Source organism: Polypterus senegalus, chromosome 7 (assembly GCF_016835505.1).
Source record: "Polypterus senegalus isolate Bchr_013 chromosome 7, ASM1683550v1, whole genome shotgun sequence".
Classification (NCBI taxonomy): domain Eukaryota; kingdom Metazoa; phylum Chordata; class Cladistia; order Polypteriformes; family Polypteridae; genus Polypterus; species Polypterus senegalus.
Genome location: NC_053160.1, coordinates 21,683,495 through 21,709,009, shown reverse-complemented (window position 1 = coordinate 21,709,009; position 25,515 = coordinate 21,683,495). Strand labels below are relative to the sequence as shown.

Sequence of the window (25,515 nt, the reverse complement as noted above, 5' to 3'; positions counted from 1 at the left end):
ATATTTTGTGAATACATTAATAAGTGAAATTTTGTCAAATACATTAAAATAATAATGAAAAAAGGAACTTATTAATATAATTGCTTTACATGATGTATGCGGTTCTTCGTTGTTCATATGAATGTTTAATTGACATTCTTTGCAGTTTGAAGGCATGCATAAGCATGAAGCAGTCCAGAACCAGATTCAGAGTCTTAAACGTGACATTAAACTGCTTCAGGCCGATGCTACAAAACCTCCTCCTCAAAGTGTTGCTGAGGCAGCTGTGCATGTGGAAAATTTAATCACGTAAGTCATCATGTCTTCACGGTTTAAAAAAAAAAAAAAAGATTATTGGTAAAGTAGGTTATCATAGTGATTTAAAGCATGTTATCGTTCAATTTATAGTAATTAATGTTTTATTTACATTTACATTTATTTCCTTCACAGTTGCTTTTATCGAAAGCGTCTTACAAAAGAGGTAAACATAAACAAGTAACATGAGGCTAGGGCTTGTTTGTTCAGCAAGTATACTAGTTCAACTAGTACTGTATAGTGTGTTTTTTTTTTTTTTTCTTTCTTTCTTTTTCTTCAATCAATTAGACTTATTCACAGAAGAGGTAGATTTTCAAAGACTTTATTCTTAGATAATCAGGACTCAAAAACTTGTACCTTTTTCAGCATAACTGTTTTAATTATGCTGTATAACAAAACACTTCATGTTATTTACTTTTACCTATGTACTCTGTCTTACATTTTGATTTACAGTACAATCAATAATTATCATATGATGAACATAACATAGGTTTATGGAAAACAAGGAACCGCTTCAGTTGCTTATGCAAATGTTAATAGATAATTTAAGATGACAGATGGGAACTTGATTGGAGGAGAAATTATTAGATCTGCAGTTGTAGCAGACCTCAACAGCCTAGTATCTGTCTTCTTACTTTGTGTTCAACCCTGATGATAACTTTTAAAAAAATTGATATGCAGCCTTCTCAAGTTAGTTGTTCATCACTAATCCTTAATATCAATACATATTTTTTCAGAGTCTGATTGAAAAGGAATTATGTCTCTTTTGGTTTTTGCTGGAGAGGAAGTGTTTTTTCCAATTTTGGGAAATGTTTTGACAGTGTTATTGCTTTTTACTGACAAACTGTTAAATAGAGCATAAACAAGATGTTTTTATCAAAATAAAACTGAAACATCTATAAAAACTATTCTCAAATATTTTCATATACTTTTGCAAAATTAAAACAGCCTGTTGACTAATGTGATGTGTTCATGAGAATATAAGTGTTTACAGGATATATGCTGAATACATAGGTTTATTTGTACATTTTATTGTGAGCATTATAATAAATTATAAATATGATAGGCTTTTTTGTTTAGTTGTCATACAATTAAAAGTGTTTCAAATTTATTATTTCTTTTATCCTTGTATTTCAGGACCCTTGTAAACACCTACAAACTCCAGTACACTGCTTTGTTGCAAAAAGTTGGAATTTCTGCATTTTACCAGGTGGTTTCCTTTGTGTGTGATGACACCCAGCGGCATCCGCCAACAAGACAGTTTTTTTCCTTCTGCATTGAGATGCTGGGACAGGTGGGAACACTTTTTTGTATTTTTATAAAGCTCTTTATATTGTTTTATCAGAAAACAATACCTAGTCTACAATTTCAAACAGTGTTTATCTATGCTAGAAACATTGTTCTTGAAAGAGTATGAATGTCTTTTGATTGTATGCTTCAGTTAATATGAAATGCCAATATAAACCTCACCATCAACCATGCTGCAAAATAGTACATACTGTATATTTTTTGTACTTAAAGTTTTACTCTTTTACATCTCTGCATTACAAACCTTGTACAATTCAATCAAGTTTCTTTTAAAAATGCTGCTCATTAATTTGATTACAAAATGTGTTACATTCAAGGATATACTTGTTTTTTTTTCACAAAGTACGAGTATTTGATGTTTAAGACATATTTTCTTTTTACTGTACTGTAGTTACTACCGTATGTATATTACGTGTTAGCTACAGAGCAGAGGCTGGCATACTCTGACCCTTTTGGTGATCATGGAAAATGAGTGCTTAATTTCTTTTGTAAGATTTAACATCCCTTAAAGAAAAACAACACTGGTGCAACAGATTCAGAAGGAAAACCAAACATGGTCATAATATTATATTCTATTAATAAAACACAATAAAAAACACTTCAAGCACATCAAAATACATCTTTCTTTCTCTCTTAATGTGCAGGTATTTATTCGAGATACTTCCTTTGAGTGCAAGAAAATGTTGGCAACCATCCTTTGCAGCAGACACCTGTGCAATCTCTTGTCTCCCTACTTTACCCCAAATGCATGTCCTGCAGATTTTGTTTCCCTTTATGATGAAGTGGTACAAGCACTTTGCTCAGACAGTAATGATGTAATATTCATGCTTCTAACTAAGGTATGTTGCTTAGTTAATTTGTACATTGATTATCATATCATTGAAGTATTGATGTTTCCTTTAGACTTATTTTTAAACTTCAGCCATATTTCTTCTTGGAAGTATTGCCTATTTTGGACATTTACGGTTCTTTTTATTTTCAGTTTATTTTGTTTCCCATTTTGGTTTTACATTTATTATGCTAATATTTTCACAGGTTTGTTTCTGCAAAATATTTTGTCAGTATCTTATATGAAACATTATTCGAGACTAGATTGTAATACAGCTGGACTTGTGCCAGCACACCAAAGTGACATGCCTACTATTCTTGTAAAATCTGGCTTACCAGCTTTTTTTGGTGAAGTTGGTAAATTTGAGAAATGGATCAGTAACCTTTAATAAAACAATAACTATTAAAATGTTAAATTTAAAGTTTCAAAAATAAATAGCAGTATGAAAAGAGTGCAGGAACAGTGCAACAACCCACAGACATCATGGACGCTATCCAAATGGGCCAAAGCTCTTAAACAGCAACATTTATTTATATAACACATTTTCATACAAATTATGTAGCTCAAAGTGCTTTACAAGATGAAGAAAGAGAAAAGAAAAATATTAAAATTGATCAGTTTTTTTAGAGCGATATTTAGTTCCAGTTACAGTGTTTCAGGCCAAAAAAATGCTTTTCCATTAGTGATCTTAGCTAAGAATAATAAAAAGGTATAACATTGAAGACAGATATTATTTCAAACCCAAGTAGTTTAGGCCCATTTTAGTTTTTAAACCAAATGATAAAAAAGAGTCTGAAAATTAATTTTCTGGCATTGCTTCCAAAAAGGTCAGTCAGTTTTCAAACAAACCTAAACACAATCCCCCAGGTTATTTTGATGCCCCATACTTCTTAGTTAACGGTTTCAATATCCACGCACTTTTTCTATTAAGAGTTTATAATGTCTTATTGTAATTTTGTTACAATTCATTTTTTAAGCAGTTAATTCCTCTAGGTTTTTATGTATTTGTTTTTTATGAACTACAATTTGCAGTAAAACGTTTGTTTATACAGACACAGAAACCACACTTTCTTTTCAATTGAAAAAAATGCCATATACTTTGGAATATTGAATAGACAGACCTCTGTTAGTAGTGAAATTATGCCCTTGTTTAAACTAAAAAAAAACTCACTTTCTGCAAGTAAAAATGTGGTTAAGACTATTATCACACCACAATCACACCCAAAACAAACAAATGACATCATTATAACAGTTTACCATCTGGATTATTTTCTTACTTATTTGACTAGGATATGCATTGTAATGGCATGCCCCTAGATGCATCAGTTTATTTATGTAAAAGTTTCAAAAGCATAGGGCTCCTCTTCTGCTGTAATGTGTAGATTTTAATATTAAATGTTCTCTTTACAGTTTTTGTATCCTCTTTTGTATTTATTTGAATATTATCTATCTATTGTATATTCTCATTCAATCATTTTATACAGACATTTAATATGGTAGAGGTTGATTCACCTACCATATGGTACCAATACCACATTTGAGATCTGAGACCCCACAACTGCTGAAGCACCATACCTGTTCAACCCTGGGACTTTTGAATATCAGCCCCTCTATAAACCTCAACCGCAAAAAATGTCTGCATGCTCCTACAGCATCTAGACAATCTTAACAAGGCAAGAAACATCCAAAAAACAGGACACCACTCCATTACAGTGCCCACTCACACTTACATATGCCAGTATGGAGTTGACAGTTGCTTGAACTGCACGTCTTTAAAAATGTAGGTGTTAAACTTAACTATATTAAGAAACCCCCTACATACAGTACATGTGACAGACTATGTCTTGGATGGTATTTGGCCCCTTAATATTATGGTATTTTTTAAAAGCATTGTCTTTTAACATGTGCTACAATGGACACTGGCTCTCAATGGCCTTACAATGGAAAAAGCCATTTCAGAAAATGAATAAATACACTCACCTAAAGGATTATTAGGAACACCTGTTCAATTTCTCATTAATGCAATTATCTAATCAACCAATCACATGGCAGTTGCTTCAATGCATTTAGGGGTGTGGTCCTGGTCAAGACAATCTCCTGAACTCCAAACTGAATGTCAGAATGGGAAAGAAAGGTGATTTAAGCAGTTTTGAGCGTGGCATGGTTGTTGGTGCCAGACGGGCCGGTCTGAGTATTTCACAATCTGCTCAGTTACTGGGATTTTCACACACAACCATTTCTAGGGTTTACAAAGAATGGTGTGAAAAGGGAAAAACATCCAGTTTGCGGCAGTCCTGTGGGCGAAAATGCCTTGTTGATGCTAGAGGTCAGAGGAGAATGGGCCGACTGATTCAAGCTGATAGAAGAGCAACTTTGACTGAAATAACCACTCGTTACAACCGAGGTATGCAGCAAAGCATTTGTGAAGCCACAACACCCACAACCTGGAGACGGATGGGCTACAACAGCAGAAGACCCCACCGGGTATCACTCATCTCCACTACAAATAGGAAAAAGAGGCTACAATTTGCACGAGCTCACCAAAATTGGACAGTTGAAGACTGGAAAAATGTTGCCTGTTCTGATGAGTCTCGATTTCTGTTGAGACATTCAAATGGTAGAGTCAGAATTTGGCGTAAACAGAATGAGAACATGGATCCATCATGCCTTGTTACCACTGTGCAGGCTGGTGGTGGTGGTGGTGTAATGGTGTGGGGGATGTTTTCTTGGCGCACTTTAGGCCCCTTAGTGCCAATTGGGCATCGTTTAAATGCCACGGCCTACCTGAGCATTGTTTCTGACCATGTCCATCCCTTCATGACCACCATGTACCCATCCTCTAATGGCTACTTCCAGCAGGATAATGCACCATGTCACAAAGCTCGAATCATTTCAAATTGGTTTCTTGAACATGACAATGAGTTCACTGTACTAAAATGGCCCCCACAGTCACCAGATCTCAACCCAATAGAGCATCTTTGGGATGTGGTGGAACGGGAGCTTCGTGCCCTGGATGTGCATCCCACAAATCTCCATCAACTGCAAGATGCTATCCTATCAATATGGGCCAACATTTCTAAAGAATGCTTTCAGCACCTTGTTGAATCAATGCCACGTAGAATTAAGGCAGTTCTGAAGGCGAAAGGGGGTCAAACACCGTATTAGTATGGTGTTCCTAATAATCCTTTAGGTCAGTGTAGGTGTTATTGATATAAAACATTTACAATTAAAATTGAGATATGTAAAAACAAAAGTATTTTCTTAGTTGTTTTATTTGTCAAGTGCATTGGTCTATAGGTTCAGTCATGCAGGACCCCAACGGCTGTGGCTTTTTATTCCAACCAGTTTTACAACCATTCTTTCTTTTAATTGGTCTGACCATTTTATATTTTTTTTCTAAGAAATCCCATAATGTTTACATTTTTGGCAAAACTGTAAATACTATGTCTTTTTTTTTTTTTTAATTCGCCCTTCTGTACAGAGTTGGCTACCTTAATTCTATCCAAACTATTGATAACACTGAACACAGTGCCGTATTCACAGGGCCACTGGTGAAAATAGCAATGAACTACTTGCTCCACTTTATCATTCAATGTTGTTTTTACCTGTGTATGTACTGCTCATTGTTAATCACCAGAATTTGGATACCATTAAGCAAGTAAACTCTGCAGAAAAGGGGTAATTAAAAAGAAAATGTCAAAAGAAAACACTTAAAACTGTGGCAAAGAATACAGATATTTGTGAATTTCTACATGGAACTCAGACAGACAGACAGACAGAAAGACCGGTGCTCTGGGAGTTGAAGTGATTTCCCTGTTTGACCTAGGCAGTAGGCATTCCGGCACACATTTGGACTGCATGATATGACTAGAAAGAAAAGGTCACGAAGTGTTTGCAAGAGAGATCAGAAGATCTCGTGTATGCCTGGTTGCAGTTTAAGGTCTCTGGATGTACATGGAGGACTGGTAACATTTTAGGTAGAACATGGATCCTACTGGAAAGACTAGGGGCCTCATGTATAACGCAGTGCGTAGAACACGCACTATAACATGGCGTAAGCACAAAAGCCGAAATGTGCTTACGCACAGAAAAATCCAGATGCAGGAATCTGTGCGTACTCCAACTTCCACGCACATTTTGTAACGCCCCAAATCCTCCCAGAATTACGCCTATTTGAATATGCAAATCAATATAAATCGCCCTTAAGCGCAGCCTTCTGTGAAAAGACAATGGGAAAAGCACGGGGAAAATATAAGAATTTCAGCGAATACCAAGTGGAGGCAAAGGAAAAACATACTATTTGTTCAAATAAACCGTGGTATAATCAACAAAATGAAGTTGATCGAGTGGCATAGCGTGTTGGAGAAACTTGAAAGCTCACATTCACAAAATCGCAGTGCCGGAAATAAAAAATAATTCACATATCAAAGTTGCCGTGAAAAGAAGAGTTGTAAGCCCACTGTCTGAGTGTCATATGAAAGCTTATTAGGGTACAGAGAAAAAAGGCACACGGTGGGGAAAAAGCACGAAATGTCAACTTTAATCTCGAATTTTCCACTTTAATCACGTAGTTTATTTTGTCATTTAGTAGAACATTATAAACTTCATCTTAAAATCGTTTAATTAACCAGTTTCTCAAAATTACATCGTAATTAAAGTAGCACGTTAAATGCTTTGTTTTGTATTTGATCTTCTAATCGTATGTGATCTATGTGTGTGAATCACTACTTGCTTCTTAAACTGGCTCTCTTCCTCCAACTGGACACAGAGTCCATTACATTTGTGATATTACAGCACTCTGAATAACTAAAATACTGAGATGTATACGTGATATCATTTTCATGATGATAGGAGCTAAAGCACATTAAACATGTGTTTCATGAGCCTCGTGCTCATGACAAGCATTTATCTTTTGTTGAAATTTGTCGCTGCGTTTTTAGCTGTGTTGTTATTTTCTCTTTCTGTTTTATATTCAATATATATTGGCGTGGCGCCCCAAGAGTCCTTGCTTTTCTTTCCCCAAGTAACCGATCGCCATACAATCAGCCTGTAATAGACGTTAAGCCATCTGTAAGCTTAGCGCCGATTCTTCAAAACGTTTAAAGAACATTGAAATATCTTCGTAGTACATGTTAAATATCCTTCACGACACTCCCAGTGAAGAATATAGATTATTTAAATGAAGTTAAAGTTTTATGTGTATAATTTAACAAACATATTTTGCTGCATTTCACCTTAAAAATGATATCGTCATCATATGTAAATATGCGCTTTATAAAGTGGCCCAGGTTGTGAGATATTATAACTATAGTGCAAGTTTACAGTGGGGTGATTGTACTTATAAGTACAAACAGTTCTACAAGGAGCAATTGATTGAGTGCATTTAAAGTTCTTGGGATTAAACTGTTTTGAACCGCGAGGTCCGTACAGGAAAGGCTTTGAAACGTTTTGCAGTGGCAGAGACAGCGTGTGCTTAATGCCGTATACCGATAATTCTTTTTCCGATCAGCTGCTGCTGTGATTCACATTCAGATACAGTGATATAAATACTCCGAGTGGTGCAGTGAGAGAATATGGAAAAAGATGATCCGCTGTGGCAAATCCTAACGGGAGGAGCTGAAAGAAGAAGAAGAAGGAGAAGTGAGAAGTAACAACGCTAAAGCAGTTATGGCATTTGGAATACTATGGCTGTTCCCTGGACCATTATATTGTTACAAGTTAATTACAATCAGATGCATTACACTAATAAACAATATGCGGTTAGTTTCTGTGTATTTATAAAGCCGCGTCATGAAAATAATGAGTAATCACACAAGAACAGTACCATTGCTTTGACGCTGGGTGCCGCCAGTTTGCAAAACCGAGCGGAGAACTTGCGTACGACAAGGCATGAGGTACCGTGGAAAAGTGCGTGGCTTTACGCCAAGTGTAGGTTTTATACATCGCGATTTGAACGTGGAAAAGTTCTTACGCAACATTTCTGTGCGTACGCACCGTTTATACATTAAGGCCCTAGGTCTGTTAAACCTTAGAGCAAAAGTAGCTGGGTAACTGCCATGGAGTGAGTGCTTTTTATTAGCTACATAGTAATACATGTAAGAGATTGTTTCTTGTTTGGTGTCGCTAAAACCAAAATGGGCCTCAGACTCAACCCAAAGCTTCTCAGACATGTAAGTCTAGAGTGTGAGTAATATGTTAAGTGGGAATGGAATAGGTCAGGACCATGTGTTTGTCAAAGAACAAGAGTCCAGAAGCAAGAAGAGATTTTGCTTTAATAGCAGTAATGGTTTGAGTAAGTGAATGACCCATTTTGTTTGTTTAACCAGGTTTCGGCATCTGTGATAGCTGGGCCCACTGGTCGGTTACAGTTTGCCTTGTTTGTGTGTGTATTCTTTTTGTTTAACCCTCCCCAGAGTATTTTACTTTATTTAATTATTTAAAATACCCAGTGCCTTATTCTTGTTTTGGAGACAAAATTGGAAGCGTTCATCATTTGTAGTGGTCGAGTAACGCTCAGATTCACACCAACATAGGGACAGTGATTTGTTTTTGTTTTTTTGGTGGGGATCCCACTCACACATAAAGACACAAAATAATAGTATATAAACTAATAAAGCTGTATATTAAATTGAAACAAAAACATAAACAACAAATAAACAGATAAGCCTTCCTACTCCTCTATGGCGATAAGACGATAAACACCTAACAATAAACACTAACAACCAAGTCCATAAGTGCAGTGGTAGCGGATGAAGTGGAATACAGGAAAAGATGATGAGCCAGGGAGCAACTTTCTGTAAGTAATGTATTAAACAGTCCTACCAGTAGTCCTGATGCAGCAAGGGGTGATGAGATTTGGGGAACACTCCCTCCAACAAAGCATGATGACCATTCCAACACTACTCACATGACAGGCAGGCACAGGATAGTCCATACATACTTATTGGTTCATCAATCCAGGATAGAAGCAGTATTCAACGGTGGTATTGCAGATGAGACAGACGGGTGACCACAAACACCAAACAATGGGACTTATTTCACTGTTTAGCCAGCTTCCTTTTAAATTTCTCGCCGGCCCTTGATGTCCTCAGCAGCTCATGTGCCCGTTGCAAACTTCTAATCGGGGCAGTACCCCCAGGGCAGCTGGGAAATGGAGTCCCTTAATCTGTAGTGCTTCTACATATTTATACTTAATGAAAAAATGTACAACTGTACATGTTATAGAGAAGATATATATTGTTACTTTATTATTGTTATTATTATTCTTTTTTTTTCAGTTTGATTTGGAGAACTGGTTGACATCCAGTCAGCCTCCTTTTACAGAGCGATCTAGGCTGATGGAACTTATACACCAAGCATTGATTGTATGTGGCCTGAAACCTGAAGAAGATGTTTTAATGCCTTTTAATATCTTCTGCAAACACTGGGTTAAACTTCTGCGCTTCCAATTTCCAGATCACTACAGCGATTTTCTACGACTTTTAATGCAAAGTAATTTTGTTGTGCATTTATCTGTTTGAAATATATGCTTATTTAATAACAATAAAAATAACTAAAACTTAGTCTTGCTAAATAGATTAAATTAAATGCAGAACATTTTTAGTAATATTGACATATACAGTACATTAGACTACAATAAACTGTCAATTTAATAGTCCTCAGTTCTACATTCTGCCTGTTTTTGTTTAGTTAATTTATTTTAATAGTGATGTTAAGCATTTTTTGGTTTTGTCAACCTGTGTTGGTGATTCATGCAATGAAAACACTGAAATGAATGAAAGCTTTGAGTGGTAGGTTACAGTTCTGTTATAAAAATGTAAACAGTTAAATAAAGAAAGCCAAACACATTACAAATCGATATGAATTTCTCTTTTTCTGAACAGGTTCTGCTGAACAGTTGATTAGTCCTGATGTGTGGAAGTCATCTCTAAGTGCAATAGGATGCTGTGCCTTGACAAAACATAAATCATCGAAGAGTCTTTTACCTCTTGAGAAGGATTCGAGGAATATTCTTTCTTCTCAACAGGTTTCTAATTATCATAATTTTTAGACCAACATGCATACACCATTCCTTTCTTTAATATAACTTTTAGGGCTTGGAAGATTTTAGCGTGTTTAAAATACCTAAATTAATTTTTTTCTTTTTAAATAATTAAGGATTATAAACTTTTCAATAAATCAGAAATAATACCAGATACTATGCTGTGTTACACTGTGATAAATAGGTTATGAAATACAAAGTGTTATACTGTGATAAATTAGGTTATTATGTTTATTCTATATAGGAGCCCTGTGAAAGCACAGCATGTAGAGGTGATGCCCCGCATCACTTGGACCACAGTTTATATCACAGCTAACATGCCATCTATGAGAAGTTTGCATAGATTTCCTTTAAAAGAAATCTGGTTGTTGTTAAAAGCCATGTTTTGAGTTGATTGTCTCATTATGAGTGAGTGTGTGGAAGTGTCCAAATCAATGCGTTATTATTACTGGAGATGTGTTGGTACATTTTGCTGCTTCAATGCAGCTTAATTATTATTGAATTAAAGGTGAAATTTCTTTGTACAAAATTTAAACGTTCAATTCAAACTAATTCAGTGCATTTTATACTGTAGTCTTAGTGGATGCTTTGAGTATAGTACAGATAAGATCATAGTAGTAAAGTACAAAATCTGTGTAGCATATACATACATCTCCTCTCTTATCTATCAGTACATTCATATCAGCAGAGCACTACATTCAACGTTATGTAATCATCCTGGGTCAGCTTTACTAATTATGATATAGTTATGGCAAAGGAAAATACAGTAAAATACTGTACAATATGGGAGAGGAAGACAAAAACTCTGATAAATTCCACAGATTTACTGCCACCCGAGAGTTCGGTCCTTCTGAAAAGTCAAAGCTAATATCTTACTGATCTAAGTTTTCTAGTTGCTTCACCTGTCATTGGACACTTTATTCTATGCTACAAAGGTATTCTCATTGGCGGTGGCTGAATCCTACAATCTTCTGATACACGAGTCTGCCCTTTTTTCCCTTGTCGTCATAGATGCAGTTCCTAAGGCTCTTGGAAATGTTTGTAAGGAATACAGTAATACGAAGACTAAAAGTGAAGTTATCATGGATTATGTTTAAATTCCTTTTAAGCATCTTAGACAAACAGTAGTCTCTCACTCATTTATTAATGATTAATAATGCAGAAGAAGTTGAGAAGCTGTAAATTATTGACAAGAATAGCAACATTTTGTCATAAGAATGCAAATGATTATTATGCTTCAGAACTCAGAGGGACACATTATCTAAATTTAGACAGTGAATGAAAGCTGCTGTCAGTTTTTCATACGCTGAAAACATAATTGATATTCAGGACTTAGACCACCTAATAATGGCATTTTTAATCCAATGTATTACAGTACTAGTGAAGACTGAAAAAAATCTTTGACTCCACAATTACTAGGTTTAGAGGTTGAAAGTTGAAACCTAAGTCTTATGATGCTTATTTATAAACAATCTGTCCTTGCAAATTATTTTGAAAAAATAAATCCGATTAAAAAACGTTTATTTTTCTATAGAAAGACAAAATACCGCTGTCTGTATCATTTTGCTTTTGTTTTTAAGTTTGCTTTTTTGTTTTATTTGCTGTCATTTTTTGTTAGGTTTGCTGTTTTTTTTTATTCTTAAATCAATAACTTTTGATATTTTGCCTTTATTTCCACAGATAAAAGAGACAATTGAATGGCTTTCAGACTTTCTTTTAAATTTGCGCCTATCTAATGCTGATTTTCGCAGCTTTAGTCTTTTTTCTAAATGGGGACCATACATGGAAGAAGTTAAAACTTTTTGGTTCTACTTGATAAAACAACTCATTGAAATTACATTTACTGATGTATCCAAGGAGCCAGTGGGAAGCAGCCTTATTTTGCAAAGTAAGTTTATTACTTAAGAATTTTCATGTATTGTGTACACAGTCCTTCATTGGTCTTTCAAAAGTAGTTTCTCTGCTACTTTATTAAAGCAATGTGCATTTTATTCTTAGGTGTCCTGTTGTACTGTTTTCTGAAATGAAAGTGAAACTGCTTCAATATGGACCATTGCAGTGTGCAGTTTAATTATATAAGATGTAATATTCAAGGTGCACTTTTCTGAATACTTTAGCAAAATATACTGGTTTGGTGGCTAGCAGTGAGCACAGCTTCATACCTTTAGCCTTCTCTAGTGTTGCAGCAATGGAAAGAATAATAAGCCATTTATTCCTTTAATATCTGTTTCTATCCATTTAAATTGTGTAATGTGTTTTTCATCTGTTGTCCAATTTTGATGATCCCATGAGAAGTGTAGCCTCATTCGCCTGTTCTTAGCTGATTGGAGTGGTACCCTGTGTGGTCCTCTGCTGCTGTAGCCCATCTGCTTCAAGGTTTGATGTGTTGTGCGTTCAGAGATGCTCTACTGCACACCTTCTTTGCAACAAGTGGTTATTTGAGTTACTGTTGTCTTTCTATCAGCTCAAACCAGTCTGGCAATTCTCCTCTGACTTCAGCAAATCATTTTCACATAGACATCTGCCGCTCACAGTGGCTGATGTGTGTGTGTGTGTGTGTGTGTGTATATGATAAATGTTGTCTGGTCCCACTTATTTGTAAGATTTCAGCCTATTTAATCTAAGGAGCACTTTTCCATCTATAATTTACCTCCCTAACAGTCCCTGTTACTGTTGGGAGGTTATCACAAGTATAAACTTTACAAAATTAGAAGTTCAGAGTATTTGCTGTTTCCATATATTGTAGTTTATCATTAAAGTTTCAAACATATACTTCACTTCCTCCATGACCACTCTTTTACAATTAAAATAATATTTCTCTACAACTGCCTTTTAGCTTTCCTTTTTAAGCGTTACTCTCATAAACCCTACAGTTAACAGTGCCTTATATGCCTTAAACAATTGTTTTTTTTCCTTTGCAACTTCTTTTTCAGCTCCTTAATTATCTACTGCAGTGTTTTTTTCAATTACATATTTCTTTTAAACTACTGGATACTACTATCCTTCATTGTATGTAAAACACTTGTAAACCTGTCCCACATCTCTTCAAGTGTCCTCCACACTTACAATCCAAATTGATATTATTTAGGCTTTGCCACATCTGCTCAAAGTTTGCCCTCCTAAAACTAAACTTTACAGTTTTAATTGTTGATGGTGCACTCTGTAAAAACACTGCAAAATGCATTATAGACACTAGATCCTAACAGCTTAGTCACATTTATCCCATGATGTCTATCCTGCTTATTACAAAACAGTAAATTTAGACAGGCTTTTCACTTTATTGGTACTTTAAAATACTGTGTTAAAAGATATACACTGATAACATACTATGCTTGTGCTCTTTATTTGTAACTCATTTAATATTTGTGAAATTAAAGTCCTCCATGACTAGAATATCCCCCTCTAAATTAGATTTTTTACCATAATGTAAATGATGTATATTTACCATTGTTTGCATAGTGGTATCTATAACATATATAAGGCCTTTGTTGCTAATGCTCAACTTCGAAACATCCTCACTAAGATGTGGCACATCATCTAATTGAAGAAGACTTGCAACCCATAAATGCCATCTCCAAATCTTTGCAGTGATGCCCACCTTTCCAAAAAAACATTACGCTTCTGTTATATGTATCCCCATTGCTGTTATTTATCCATTTTTCTTTTATTGTTGTTATAATTGTGTGTAGTTACAAATAAATCCTAATTCTCTTACCATTAAGGCTGGCGATTTTTAATGTACTACTAACTTCAGTTCTTTACCAGTGACCTGCATCTCTCCATGTCATCTTGTATATTTATTGTTATACCTACTGTCTTTCATCTTATGTGAAGTTCTAAACCTGGCCTGTCCTGAACTCCCTGTTCCTCAGTCCATAGCATAAATGATGCTTATCCAGTTGACTCAGACCCCTCCCCAGTACATTGGTAGCCCACTGCTTCAATTGTAACTAGTAATGGTTGAACAAGTCCCATCTGCTTCAAAAGGAAAATCAATGTCACATACTGTAAACCTATTTCATTCTTTACTAAGGTTTGAGCCATGCTTTAAACCTCATCTACCCAGCCTTACCTTAACATGAAGAACTTTAGAAGATACCACATTGTCATTTCAGACCTCAGATTGTCACCGAACTCTTTAAATTTCAACTGCAAAATAGGCAAACAGCTCTTACATATGTTACTGGTTCCAATATAAAGAAGTACTCCTGAAGCCACCCCACCACCTTTTGCCAAGATGATATCTTTCAGAAGGCAACACACTATATGAGACTTTCTGTCTTTAGAGCAAACTTGCAACTCAATCCCCCTAATTATTTATTTAGCCACTGTCTCTGTTTTCCCCTTTTCTTCCATTGGCTTTGAAATTACCCATTGTCACTTAACTGGTGGATTCCTCCATTTCTGAGGTTGATGCCCCAGATGGTGTGATCTTCTTACTTTGTGCTTATATCTGACCCTGATGGTTTGGAGTCTTCTCCCTTATCTCTTTGGTGGTCCACTTGATCTGGCTAAAGGATACATTTGCAAGATCAGCTAATCTGTCACTACAACATACTCTTTAAGTCAAGTTCAGCAACTCTAAGCCACAGCTTTACCTGCCACTGACACTTCACCTGTTTGTGCTGCAGAGCTATACATAGTCTTCCCTAAAATTCATCCTTGCTCCTGGGCAGCTAAAAAAAACCCCAAAAAACTGGGAAAAAGGCTATAGAAAGTCCTGCTCTGCACCTCAGTGCAACAAAAATCAAAGTTTAGAAACAAACATCATAGTTAAGTTTAATGTGCAAACACTACGCAGCACCCAGCTCTCAGTATAATGCAACAGGGAGAATGATGTCAGCATGCATTATATGTTCTGTATATCAGCAAAGCAGTATTGAGCAGCTAATTAAATGTAGATTCATCTTGGGAAGTTGAACAGTCAACATTTTCATAAATCTTTGTGAGACACTCTAGAAGAACATTATTTTTGGCCTCACTTTTATTATGGATCATGCCTAATGTAACAATTTCAAACCCAAATGGGGAAGCAGGGCTTATACTTGAAATGCTAGGTGCAAGGCAGGAACCAATTCTGAATTAGGCATTGACCCAATGCAGAGCCCGTTCAGACACTTAGATTTCCACAGACAGATAGACAGTGTCAATTTCAATTACCCAATCAACCCCACACTTTCATCTTTAGGATGCAGAGGAAGACAGAAGACAGCAAATACAGTTATGGAGAGAACATACAGTGGTGTGAAAAACTATTTGCCCCCTTCCTGATTTCTTATTCTTTTGCATGTTTGTCACACAAAATGTTTCTGATCATCAAACACATTTAACCATTAGTCAATTATAACACAAGTAAACAAAAAATGCATTTTTTAAATGATGATTTTTATTATTTAGGGAGAAAAAATCCAAACCTACATGGCCCTGTGTGAAAAAGTAATTGCCCCCTGAACCTAATAACTGGTTGGGCCACCCTTAGCAGCAATAACTGCAATCAAGCGTTTGCGATAACTTGCAATGAGTCTGGAGGAATTTTGGCCTACTCATCTTTGCAGAATTGTTGTAATTCAGCTTTATTTGAGGGTTTTCTAGCATGAACTGCCTTTTTAAGGTCATGCCATAGCATCTCAATTGGATTCAGGTCAGGACTTTTACTAGGCCACTCCAAAGTCTTCATTTTGTTTTTCTTCAGCCATTCAGAGGTGGATTTGCTGGTGTGTTTTGGGTCATTGTCCTGTTGCAGCACCCAAGATCGCTTCAGCTTGAGTTGACGAACAGATGGCCGGACATTCTCCTTCAGGATTTTTTGGTAGACAGTAGAATTCATGGTTCCATCTATCACAGCAAGCTTTCCAGGTCCTAAAGCAGCAAAACAACCCCAGACCATCACACTACCACCACCATATTTTACTGTTGGTATGATGTTCTTTTTCTGAAATGCTGTGTTCCTTTTACGCCAGATGTAACGGGTCATTTGCCTTCCAAAAAGTTCAACTTTTGTCTCATCAGTCCACAAGGTATTTTCCCAAAAGTCTTGGCAATCATTGAGATGTTTCTTAGCAAAATTGAGATGAGCCCTAATGTTCTTTTGCTTAACAGTGGTTTGCGTCTTGGAAATCTGCCATGCAGGCCATTTTTGCCCAGTCTCTTTATTATGGTGGAGTCGTGAACACTGACCTTAATTAAGGCAAGTGAGGCCTGCAGTTCTTTAGACGTTGTCCTGGGGTCTCTTGTGTGTGTCTCTGCGCTCTTTGGGTAATTTTGGTTGGCCGGCCACTCCTGGGAAGGTTCACCACTGTTCCATGTTTTTGCCATTTGTGGATAATGGCTCTCACTGTGGTTCGCTGGAGTCCCAAAGCTTTAGAAATGGCTTTATAACCTTTACCAGACTGATAGATCTCAATTACTTCTGTTCTCATTTGTTCCTGAATTTCTTTGGATCTTGGCATGATGCCTAGCTTTTGAGGTGCTTTTGGTCTACTTCTCTGTGTCAGGCAGCTCCTATTTAAGTGATTTCTTGATTGAAACAGGTGTGGCAGTAATCCGGCCTGGGGGTGGCTACGGAAATTGAACTCAGGTGTGATACACCACAGTTAGGTTATTTTTTAACAAGGGGCAATTACTTTTTCACACAGGGCCATGTAGGTTTGGATTTTTTTTTCTCCTTAAATAATAAAAACCATCATTTAAAAACTGCATTTTGTGTTTACTTGTGTTATATTTGACTAATGGTTAAATGTGTTTGATGATCAGAAACATTTTATGTGACAAACATGCAAAAGAATAAGAAATCAGGAAGGGGGCAAATAGTTTTTCACACCACTGTAGAAGCTACACACAGACAGTGACTGGGTGCAGAATATGGAACTCAGTGATGTCCAAGAGGTGACAGTGACGCCATAATTCCATTCAAAAATGCACATATAGTTATGTTACTTTTTTTTTTAACAGTGATTTAAGTTTAAAATCAATATTATTGGCACCCTTGCATTTTAGGTATATCATATATGTTATGTTCAATTGGAAATCTACCAGATATTGATCAACAGAACATGTTACTTGGATGTCCAAGTATATACAACAAAAAGATACCTTACCAACTTGCATGTAGTTTTTTCACAGCAGAAAATAAATATATGACTTGGGTACTGTTAAAGGCATCCTTTTCCTAATCTTTTTTTTTTTTTTCTTTTTTCAGTTAATACTGTACATAATATAGCTAAAACACAATGTGTCAATGAAATAAACTAATACCATACTGTATACAATGTGTGCGATCTGCACATTCAAAGTTTCGCTGTTTAAAACTTTATTTTTTTCCCCACTTTAGCGATTAGAGCTTTGCATAACAAGATTGTTGGACTTTTTCAACCATGGATCCTAGTTCTTGATACTGGAGATGCAAAGTATGTATATACAGATGTTTTATTTATCATTAAATGGTTAGCTTATATTTAAACAGAAGTTAATTTGACTTAATTTGCTTTATCAGCAATCCCCGCTGTTATCCATGGATGGAGACTGACTCTGCTGTTGCAGCTAGTATGGTTACAATGTTTACTGAATTAATTGATATGTTGCATGAAAAGTTTAAAGGTAAGCAAAGCATCCTGTACTCTGTTTAAGTAATTTATTTACGTATTTGAAGTTAGTAAGACCCAGACAGAGGACACTTATTATAATGCCAATACCAATGTCAGTTGCATATTCAAGTCTGGTTTCAACTATACAGCTTTTGATACAGTTGCTAGTACACTTAGATATTATGTTGAATGTTACATTCAGTTGTTTAGCTACTATTTTTATGCAGAGTTATGTTAAAGTACCAGTAAGAAGAATTGTTTTTTATATAGTTCTACAATTGGAGCACTAGCCTATTCAGAGAATTGTTCAGGTCTGGTCAGGCCCTGTCATTCTGAGTAACAGAGCTAGCAGCCTTGTAGTTTATATACTGTACAATTATAGTGGTAATTCTATTTCTGTCTGTTGGTATACTTGAATCACAGTTTAGATATAAATGGCATGTTGATGAGAATTTTGAAAACTTAAAGCATTTATATATCTGTATTTTACTGTTTGAAAGAGCTGAAAGTAATTAACTTCCCACAACATGCAAGCCTTCATCTTTACAGATACACTACTTATTTGCCTCTTTGGGGGAAAAAAAACAATGTAAAAAGCTTATCATTGCTTCCTGTGAAACTGAATTTTTTTAACTTCCTCTGGAAAGAACAGCCTCTGGTCCCTTTTTATATCTATAATGGGTCTATTAACTTCAGATAATACTGTGTTGGGACAGAGTTTAATTCACTTGTTAAGAGGAATGAATGGTTACTAAACAGTTTATGCAAAGCCCTTTTTTAATACTTTTTGGATTTATAAGCTTTTATCTATAAATATCCACAAATATATATACATAAAATCTAATGCACTGTATTGGTAGAAGCAGAACATTTCAGCTATGAAACCTTGCTCAATAGCTGAAATTTTGTTTGTAGCTTTCTTTAGCTTAGAATTTTAGCTATTTTCTATTTACAGAAATACATTTTTGTGCATTTGCCTGCTAAATCCTTTTAAACAGGCATTGCATCATCCTATCCACCCCTTAGCCTGACATTGACTTAGAAATGCAAGTGTGTTTAAGAACTAAAGATATATTATTCCTAAATAAGAGAAATTAACATAAAGTACAAAGACGAAATGTCTAAAAATCCCCGTTCAGGTCTATCTTTTTTATAGATCTATAATAGATTGTTAAGTATAGGAGTATGTCGCCACTTACCTCTCACATTGTACATTTTTCATCTCCCAGTACCTTTTCTCTCTCCTTTAATTTCTCACCTTTACTTTCTAGCTATCTGAGTACTTTTTTTTCCAGCCTCTAAATTCCTACCTCATTTTGCTTTGATGGGGTGGCTATTTAAACTCCAACCAGGGTTAATTTCAGGCAAAACAAATAACCCTGTAAAACTTTGAAAAAGCCAAAAAACAAAAGTTTCCAGCATCTTCGTCAGTCAGCTGTGCTTCAGATATTTAGGAATAATCCTGTTTTAGATATAATTTTTATAAGACAAATGTTTTAAAAGAATTTCCGTCTGGTATAGTGACCTCTAATCACAAACTGAATGTAGGAAATATAATACTTTTATAATTTCTTCGTTTTTAGCATATTTATAGTGCAGCTACCTCACTTTGACTGACATTCTCTGGCTTTTGCCTACTGTTGATAGTAAATCCACTGCATTCTTTTGGCTAACAGGAAGAAGTCACTCAGTGAGAATATACAGTATATACACAGACTCTGGTTGTCACAATATCAAAATGTAACACTTACAATACTGTGAAAAGTATTGAAATTCATTTCCATTTTCGATACTGAATTATATCATGTAACTCAATAAAACTCTAAAAATAAATTGTAATTCTCTATACAATAAAATCTTAAGTTGATGAAAACAAGTACTGTAATAGAAATTGTAGCCTTTAAAATTCAAATATTTCTAGTAATGCAGTCTTTTGTAAGAGGTAAGAGTAAAGTTCCATAAACAATAAAAAGTAAAGAAATTTAAATCTGGTCAACAGTTTCTTACTTGGTGAAAACAAATACTGTTACTAGGGTAGTATAATGAGATGTTATAAATGTCATTAATCTTAATTGATTAAGTAGTGTAATTATTTGTAAACTGTATATAAAAGTATTAAAACAAACATAAATACTTAATTAAAAAGAACAATAATGTGGTCTTTTGTAAATAATTGTTCAGAATAGTAACACACAAACAGACCAATAACACACTTAAAGACTTTTTGTTAAATGCAAACAGTGCACCTTGCATTTTTGTTTCAATAAACTGCAATGTCTTTGTAACTTCTAAGTGTTTGCAAGAAAGACTAGCATGTCAGCGTGGTCTTCCGTGAGGCGTGCCTTTTGGTGGGCTGCAAATAAGCCCCAAATACCAAATAAATGCTGGAAGTTTATGAGCAGATAGGGGGTGGTGCCATTGTTAATGTAATAAAGTACTGAAAAGATATACAGTGCATCCAGAAACCATTCACCGCGCATCACTTTTTCCACATTTTGTTCTGTTACAGCCTTATTCCAAAATGGAATAAATTAATTTTTTTCCTCCGAATTCTACACACAACACCCCATAATGACAACGAGAAAAAAAGTTTACTTGTTGCCTTTGCAAATTTATTAAAAATAAAAAAACTGAGAAATCACATGTACATAAGTATTCACAGCCTTTGCTCAATACTTTGTCGATGCACCTTTGGCAGCAATTACAGCCTCAAGTCTTTCTGAATATGATGCCACAAGCTTGGCACACCAATCCTTGGCCAGTTTCACCCATTCCTCTTTGCAACACCTCTCAAGCTCCATCAGGTTGGATGGGAAGCGTCGGTGCACAGCCATTTTAAGATCTTTCCAGAGATGTTCAATCGGATTCAAGTCTGGGCTCTGGCTGGGCCACTTAAGGACATTCACAGAGTTGTCCCGAAGCCACTCCTTTGATATCTTGGCTGTGTGCTTAGGGTCGTTGTCCTGCTGAAAGATGAACCGTCGCCCCAGTCTGAGGTCAAGAGCACTCTGGAGCAGGTTTTCCTCCAGGATGTCTCTGTACATTGCTGCAGTCATCTTTCCCTTTATCCTGACTAGTCTTCCAGTTCCAGCTGATGAAAAATATCCCCACAGCATGATGCTGCCACCACCATGCTTCACTGTAGGGATGGTATTGGCCTGGTGATGAGCGGTGCCTGGTTTTCTCTCCAAAGAGTTCAATCTTTGTCTCATCAGACCAGAGAATTTTGTTTCTCATGGTCTGAGAGTCCTTCAGGTGCCTTATGGCAAACTCCAGGTGGGCTGCCATGTGCCTTTTACTAAGGAGTGGCCAATCTACCATACAGGCCTGATTGGTGGATTGCTGCAGAGATGGTTGTCGTTCTGGAAGGTTCTCCTCTCCTCACAGAGGACCTCTGGAGCTCTGACCGAGTGACCATCGTGTTCTTGGTCACCTCCCTGACTAAGGCCCTTCTCTCCCGATAGCTCAGTTTAGATAGCCGGCCAGCTCTAGGAAGAGTCTTGGTGGTTTTGAATTTTTTCCACTTATGGGTGATGGAGGCCACTGTGCTCATTGGGATCTTCAAAGCAGCAGAAATGTTTCTGTAACCTTCCCCAAATTTGTGTCTCGGAGGTCTACAGACAGTTACTTTGACTTCATGCTTGGTATGTGCTCCGACATGAATTGTCAACTGTGGGACCTTATATAGACAGGTGTGTGCCTTTCCAAATCATGTCCAATCAACTGAGTTTACCACAGGTGGACTCCAATGAAGCTGCAGAAACATCTCAAGGATGTTTAGGGGAAACAGGAGGCACCTGAGCTCAATTTTGAGCTCCATGGCAAAGGCTAGTGAATACTTATGTACATGTGATTTCTCAGTTTTTTTATTTTTAATAAATTTGCAAAAACCTCAAGTAAACTTTATTCACGTTGTCATTATGGGGTGTTGTGTGATGAGGGAAAAAATGAATTTAATCCATTTTGGAATAAGGCTGTAACATAACTAAATGTGGAAAAAGCAATGCGATGTGAATACTTTCCGGATGCACTGTATATCGCCTCATATTTTCTAGTAATTGTGATGAAATATAATTTTAAAATCGCATGTAATAAAATAAAGTAATACGCTATAGCATCACAATATGTGGTGACGGTTTAAAAATCGAGGGAACGATGAAGCTATAGTGCTAAAGATTGTTGTACCTGTATGAAGAGCACAGAATGAAACTGGCCTGCATGCATTAAGTGTTTAAATGGTTTCAGAATAACATTTTAACCTACAGAAATAAACATTACAATCCTACTTCAAATGCAACTGCTTACAGGTTTATACTTACTAATGTTTCATTAATTTAGGAATAAGATAACTCTTCTTTGTATTGAGTTTCACGCTGGACCTTCAGGTGTTAGACTAAATAGGCTATGCTTGCCACTTTAGTTGGTATTGCACGGTAGCAAATCTTGCATACAAGCTTGCCTGTATCTTGTGGTTTTCTGTCCCAACTTGTCACAAAGCCAAAGTATTTCCAGGTGCCATTCTGGCTGCATTCTTTGTCAATTAACTATGCAGATGAAAACTCCAATGATGCTGAAGTTTGCCATCTTATTAAATGGGTGTAAACAGAGCTACAATTCAAGTCATGCCCATTGGTAGCCTATGATGTCAAAAGCCAGAGCGAACTTGAAGTACATTTGTAATGTATACCGTAATGATTTTTGAAGTAATTTCAAAATGTTAAAATCGCTACCTTTCAAAATTTTGATGTTTTTGAGAACCCTAACACAGATACACCTAGCACACCAGTATATGAATATTTGTAAGCAGTGTAAATGTAATAACTATGTTTTATCTGAAACTGAAAATGAGTTTGATTCTGGTTAAATTGCAGTGAAGATATTAAGTACTTTAGCAATGTATTGTAGTATATTTTAACATTCTAAATACATTTTTGCTTGGTGCAGACAAGTTGCTTCCTGGACAGCAAGGGACAATGTGGCTTCATCTGATGCATTACTGTGAGACATGTACTGCATCGAAAATGCCAGAGTACATTCTTTACACCTACCATAAAATATACAGCAAACTGCAATGGAAAGACTTGCACCCAGATCAAGCTCTGATGGAACAATTCTTCAAAGTAAGAAAAAAAATTAAGTTCTCCTGCTTACTTCGTTAAAACAGTTGCCAGATTTATATAATTTGGTAACGTACCAAGTGTATATATCTGTATAGACGGGTTGATATATGGTAAGTGTTTTTCTGTCATAGATGCAAAATGCATACTTGTTTTTTAGTCTACAATTTGGAGCACAAGATATCATTACTCTAAACAACTGAGGTAAGTCAAAAGAACTAATTTTGATATGTAAATTAGTGAAACCCTTTGGTAGCATCTGTGTGTACAGATGGGGCTAGCGTTGATCCTGGCATATACAATAAAGCTGTTCCAAAGTTATGGCAAATGACTGCCATTGTGGACTTACTCTGAAATGTGGAAGCAATAAGAATTTAAAGAGAATTATTCAGTGGGTTAATAAGGAGCAAATTAAGAAATTGCAAAGAAAAATCAGTTATATAAGATGCAGAAGACCACTAACTCTAATGTTAAATATAGAGCTGATGAGATGTAACATGACTGAATTCTTTAAAATTATGAAGGAAAGTAAAGCAGTATGTTATTTTAAAAAATGTTTAACTAGAGTGCAGGGACACAGATAGAAACTTGTTAAAAGTAGATTTTGAACAAATATGGTTTTGCCTTCACAGAATAAACTGAATACTCAACTTGATGTCATTTTAGAGGAAATTGGTAAATTGAATTGGCTAGTTTGTTGGCCTGACCTGGCTTTTCTTTTTAATGCCCTAATGTTCTGATTTTTATGTCCTTGAGAGTTGCTTTAATTTAACTGATCACTTGGTTTCATATTGTACTATATTTAATCGGGTGCATTGTCATGCTTCTTGGTTTCTGTTTGTAGAAAGGTGCCGTGAAGAAAAGTAATGTGTTACAGTGACTTTGTGATGAGAAAGAAGATGTGTTTGTAAAACTAGGCAAGTTTCACTATACACAGTGGTGCGCTTGGAGTCATTAAACCCTAACTACAAATTTGGGGACTTTTTGTTGCGATTAGAAAACAAGTGCTATGCATTACATTTTCAGGTAGAGCTGGCAAATCAGACAAAAATTTATATTTGAATATTCATATTAAAAATAATTATGCAGTCTAATATACTCAAACATAGGTTAAAAGTTCTTGGTGCCATATGCATGTCTATGCGGTATGCATTGTTATTTATATTTTATTTATTATTATTATAAACATTTTTACATTTTTGTTTGTTACACATCTGCAAATGATGTTAAGCATATAAGATACTGCGTCCTTTAAACAAATGTGACACTTGAAAACACAGCCCTTCACTAAAGCATGGTTCTCAGGACACAAGAAGTGATGTAATCAAAATTAAAGTGGAATGGGGCACGGTTCCCACTGCCTCCTTGCCCACTTAAAACACATAAGAAACACGGTTGGGGGGGACGCTTGCCATTGTTCAAATATATTAAATGTGGTCTTTTACCAATTCTTATTCATTTATCTGTCACTCTTTAAAAAAAAAATCAAATCGATTGCCGCAATGAATGCTTAACAGTTTTAGTAAAATGTAGTTGTAAGTTGGGGTGTGTCTGGTTTAACAGTTAACTGGTAAGGTATCAGGTGCAGAATGATATTTTTATAGTGCTGGATAAGTATTTAAAAACTGCTGTTTGTACTAGTGTACTGTATACAAAGGAGTAAAGCAGTGAGGCTGAAGTTTATTTTTAGAAGCAAATTTCTGTCCATTTTTCTAATGTTGATTCATGCGAAAAATTCAAAAATATAAATAGTACCATACAAAAATGGATCTGTATCATACCACTATACTCAATGTGTGTGGAGTGACATAATACCAAAATTAGTGTGCTATAAATAACAAAAACGTTAATTTGAATAGTGAAAGTAATCCGTCCAACTCCTAATTGGACGGTGTAAATATGAGCTCAGTGTAGCTGTGGGATCATTCGCTCTTTCATTGAAAATTGAGGTAATTTCAGGGTCGTGTCAAGTCATTACCTCCTCCTTTTCTGATGCACATGCTATCAAGAACAAAGTGGATCTTTTAATAACTTTGATTTCTGAATTTGATGCAAAGTATGCATCATTGAATGCATGTGGCAATTTTCTGATTTTTGATCCATCTACTTGGATAAGGAGAACCAAGAAATATGCAATTTAGAAAAAATATTTCCCAATTACATAATTCAGGTGTACCTGTCTGTTAAGGCAGAATTTAACTGAGATGATGCACTTGAATCTGCCCGATTCCTCTTTGTATGATCTGGTCAATATTGTTGATGCTGTCAGTACAGACCTCTACACAAATATTAATGTTGCCTCACACTATTTTAAAGCCTTGATGCTTGTTAGTGGGTATTTCC

General features: G+C 35.8%; 1 protein-coding gene across 1 annotated transcript in view; it reads left to right on the top strand.

Moving 5' to 3' along the window:
• Nucleotides 1-25,515, top strand: part of epg5 (ectopic P-granules autophagy protein 5 homolog (C. elegans)) — a 115,296-nt gene that overhangs the window by 74,286 nt on the left and 15,495 nt on the right. The window contains exons 29-37 of the mRNA XM_039758345.1: nucleotides 146-288; nucleotides 1,432-1,588; nucleotides 2,247-2,441; nucleotides 9,709-9,922; nucleotides 10,315-10,457; nucleotides 12,153-12,360; nucleotides 17,803-17,878; nucleotides 17,965-18,068; nucleotides 23,000-23,175. Of these exons, the coding sequence (XP_039614279.1) occupies nucleotides 146-288; nucleotides 1,432-1,588; nucleotides 2,247-2,441; nucleotides 9,709-9,922; nucleotides 10,315-10,457; nucleotides 12,153-12,360; nucleotides 17,803-17,878; nucleotides 17,965-18,068; nucleotides 23,000-23,175 (1,416 nt within the window). The remainder of the gene's footprint in view (nucleotides 1-145; nucleotides 289-1,431; nucleotides 1,589-2,246; nucleotides 2,442-9,708; nucleotides 9,923-10,314; nucleotides 10,458-12,152; nucleotides 12,361-17,802; nucleotides 17,879-17,964; nucleotides 18,069-22,999; nucleotides 23,176-25,515) is intronic.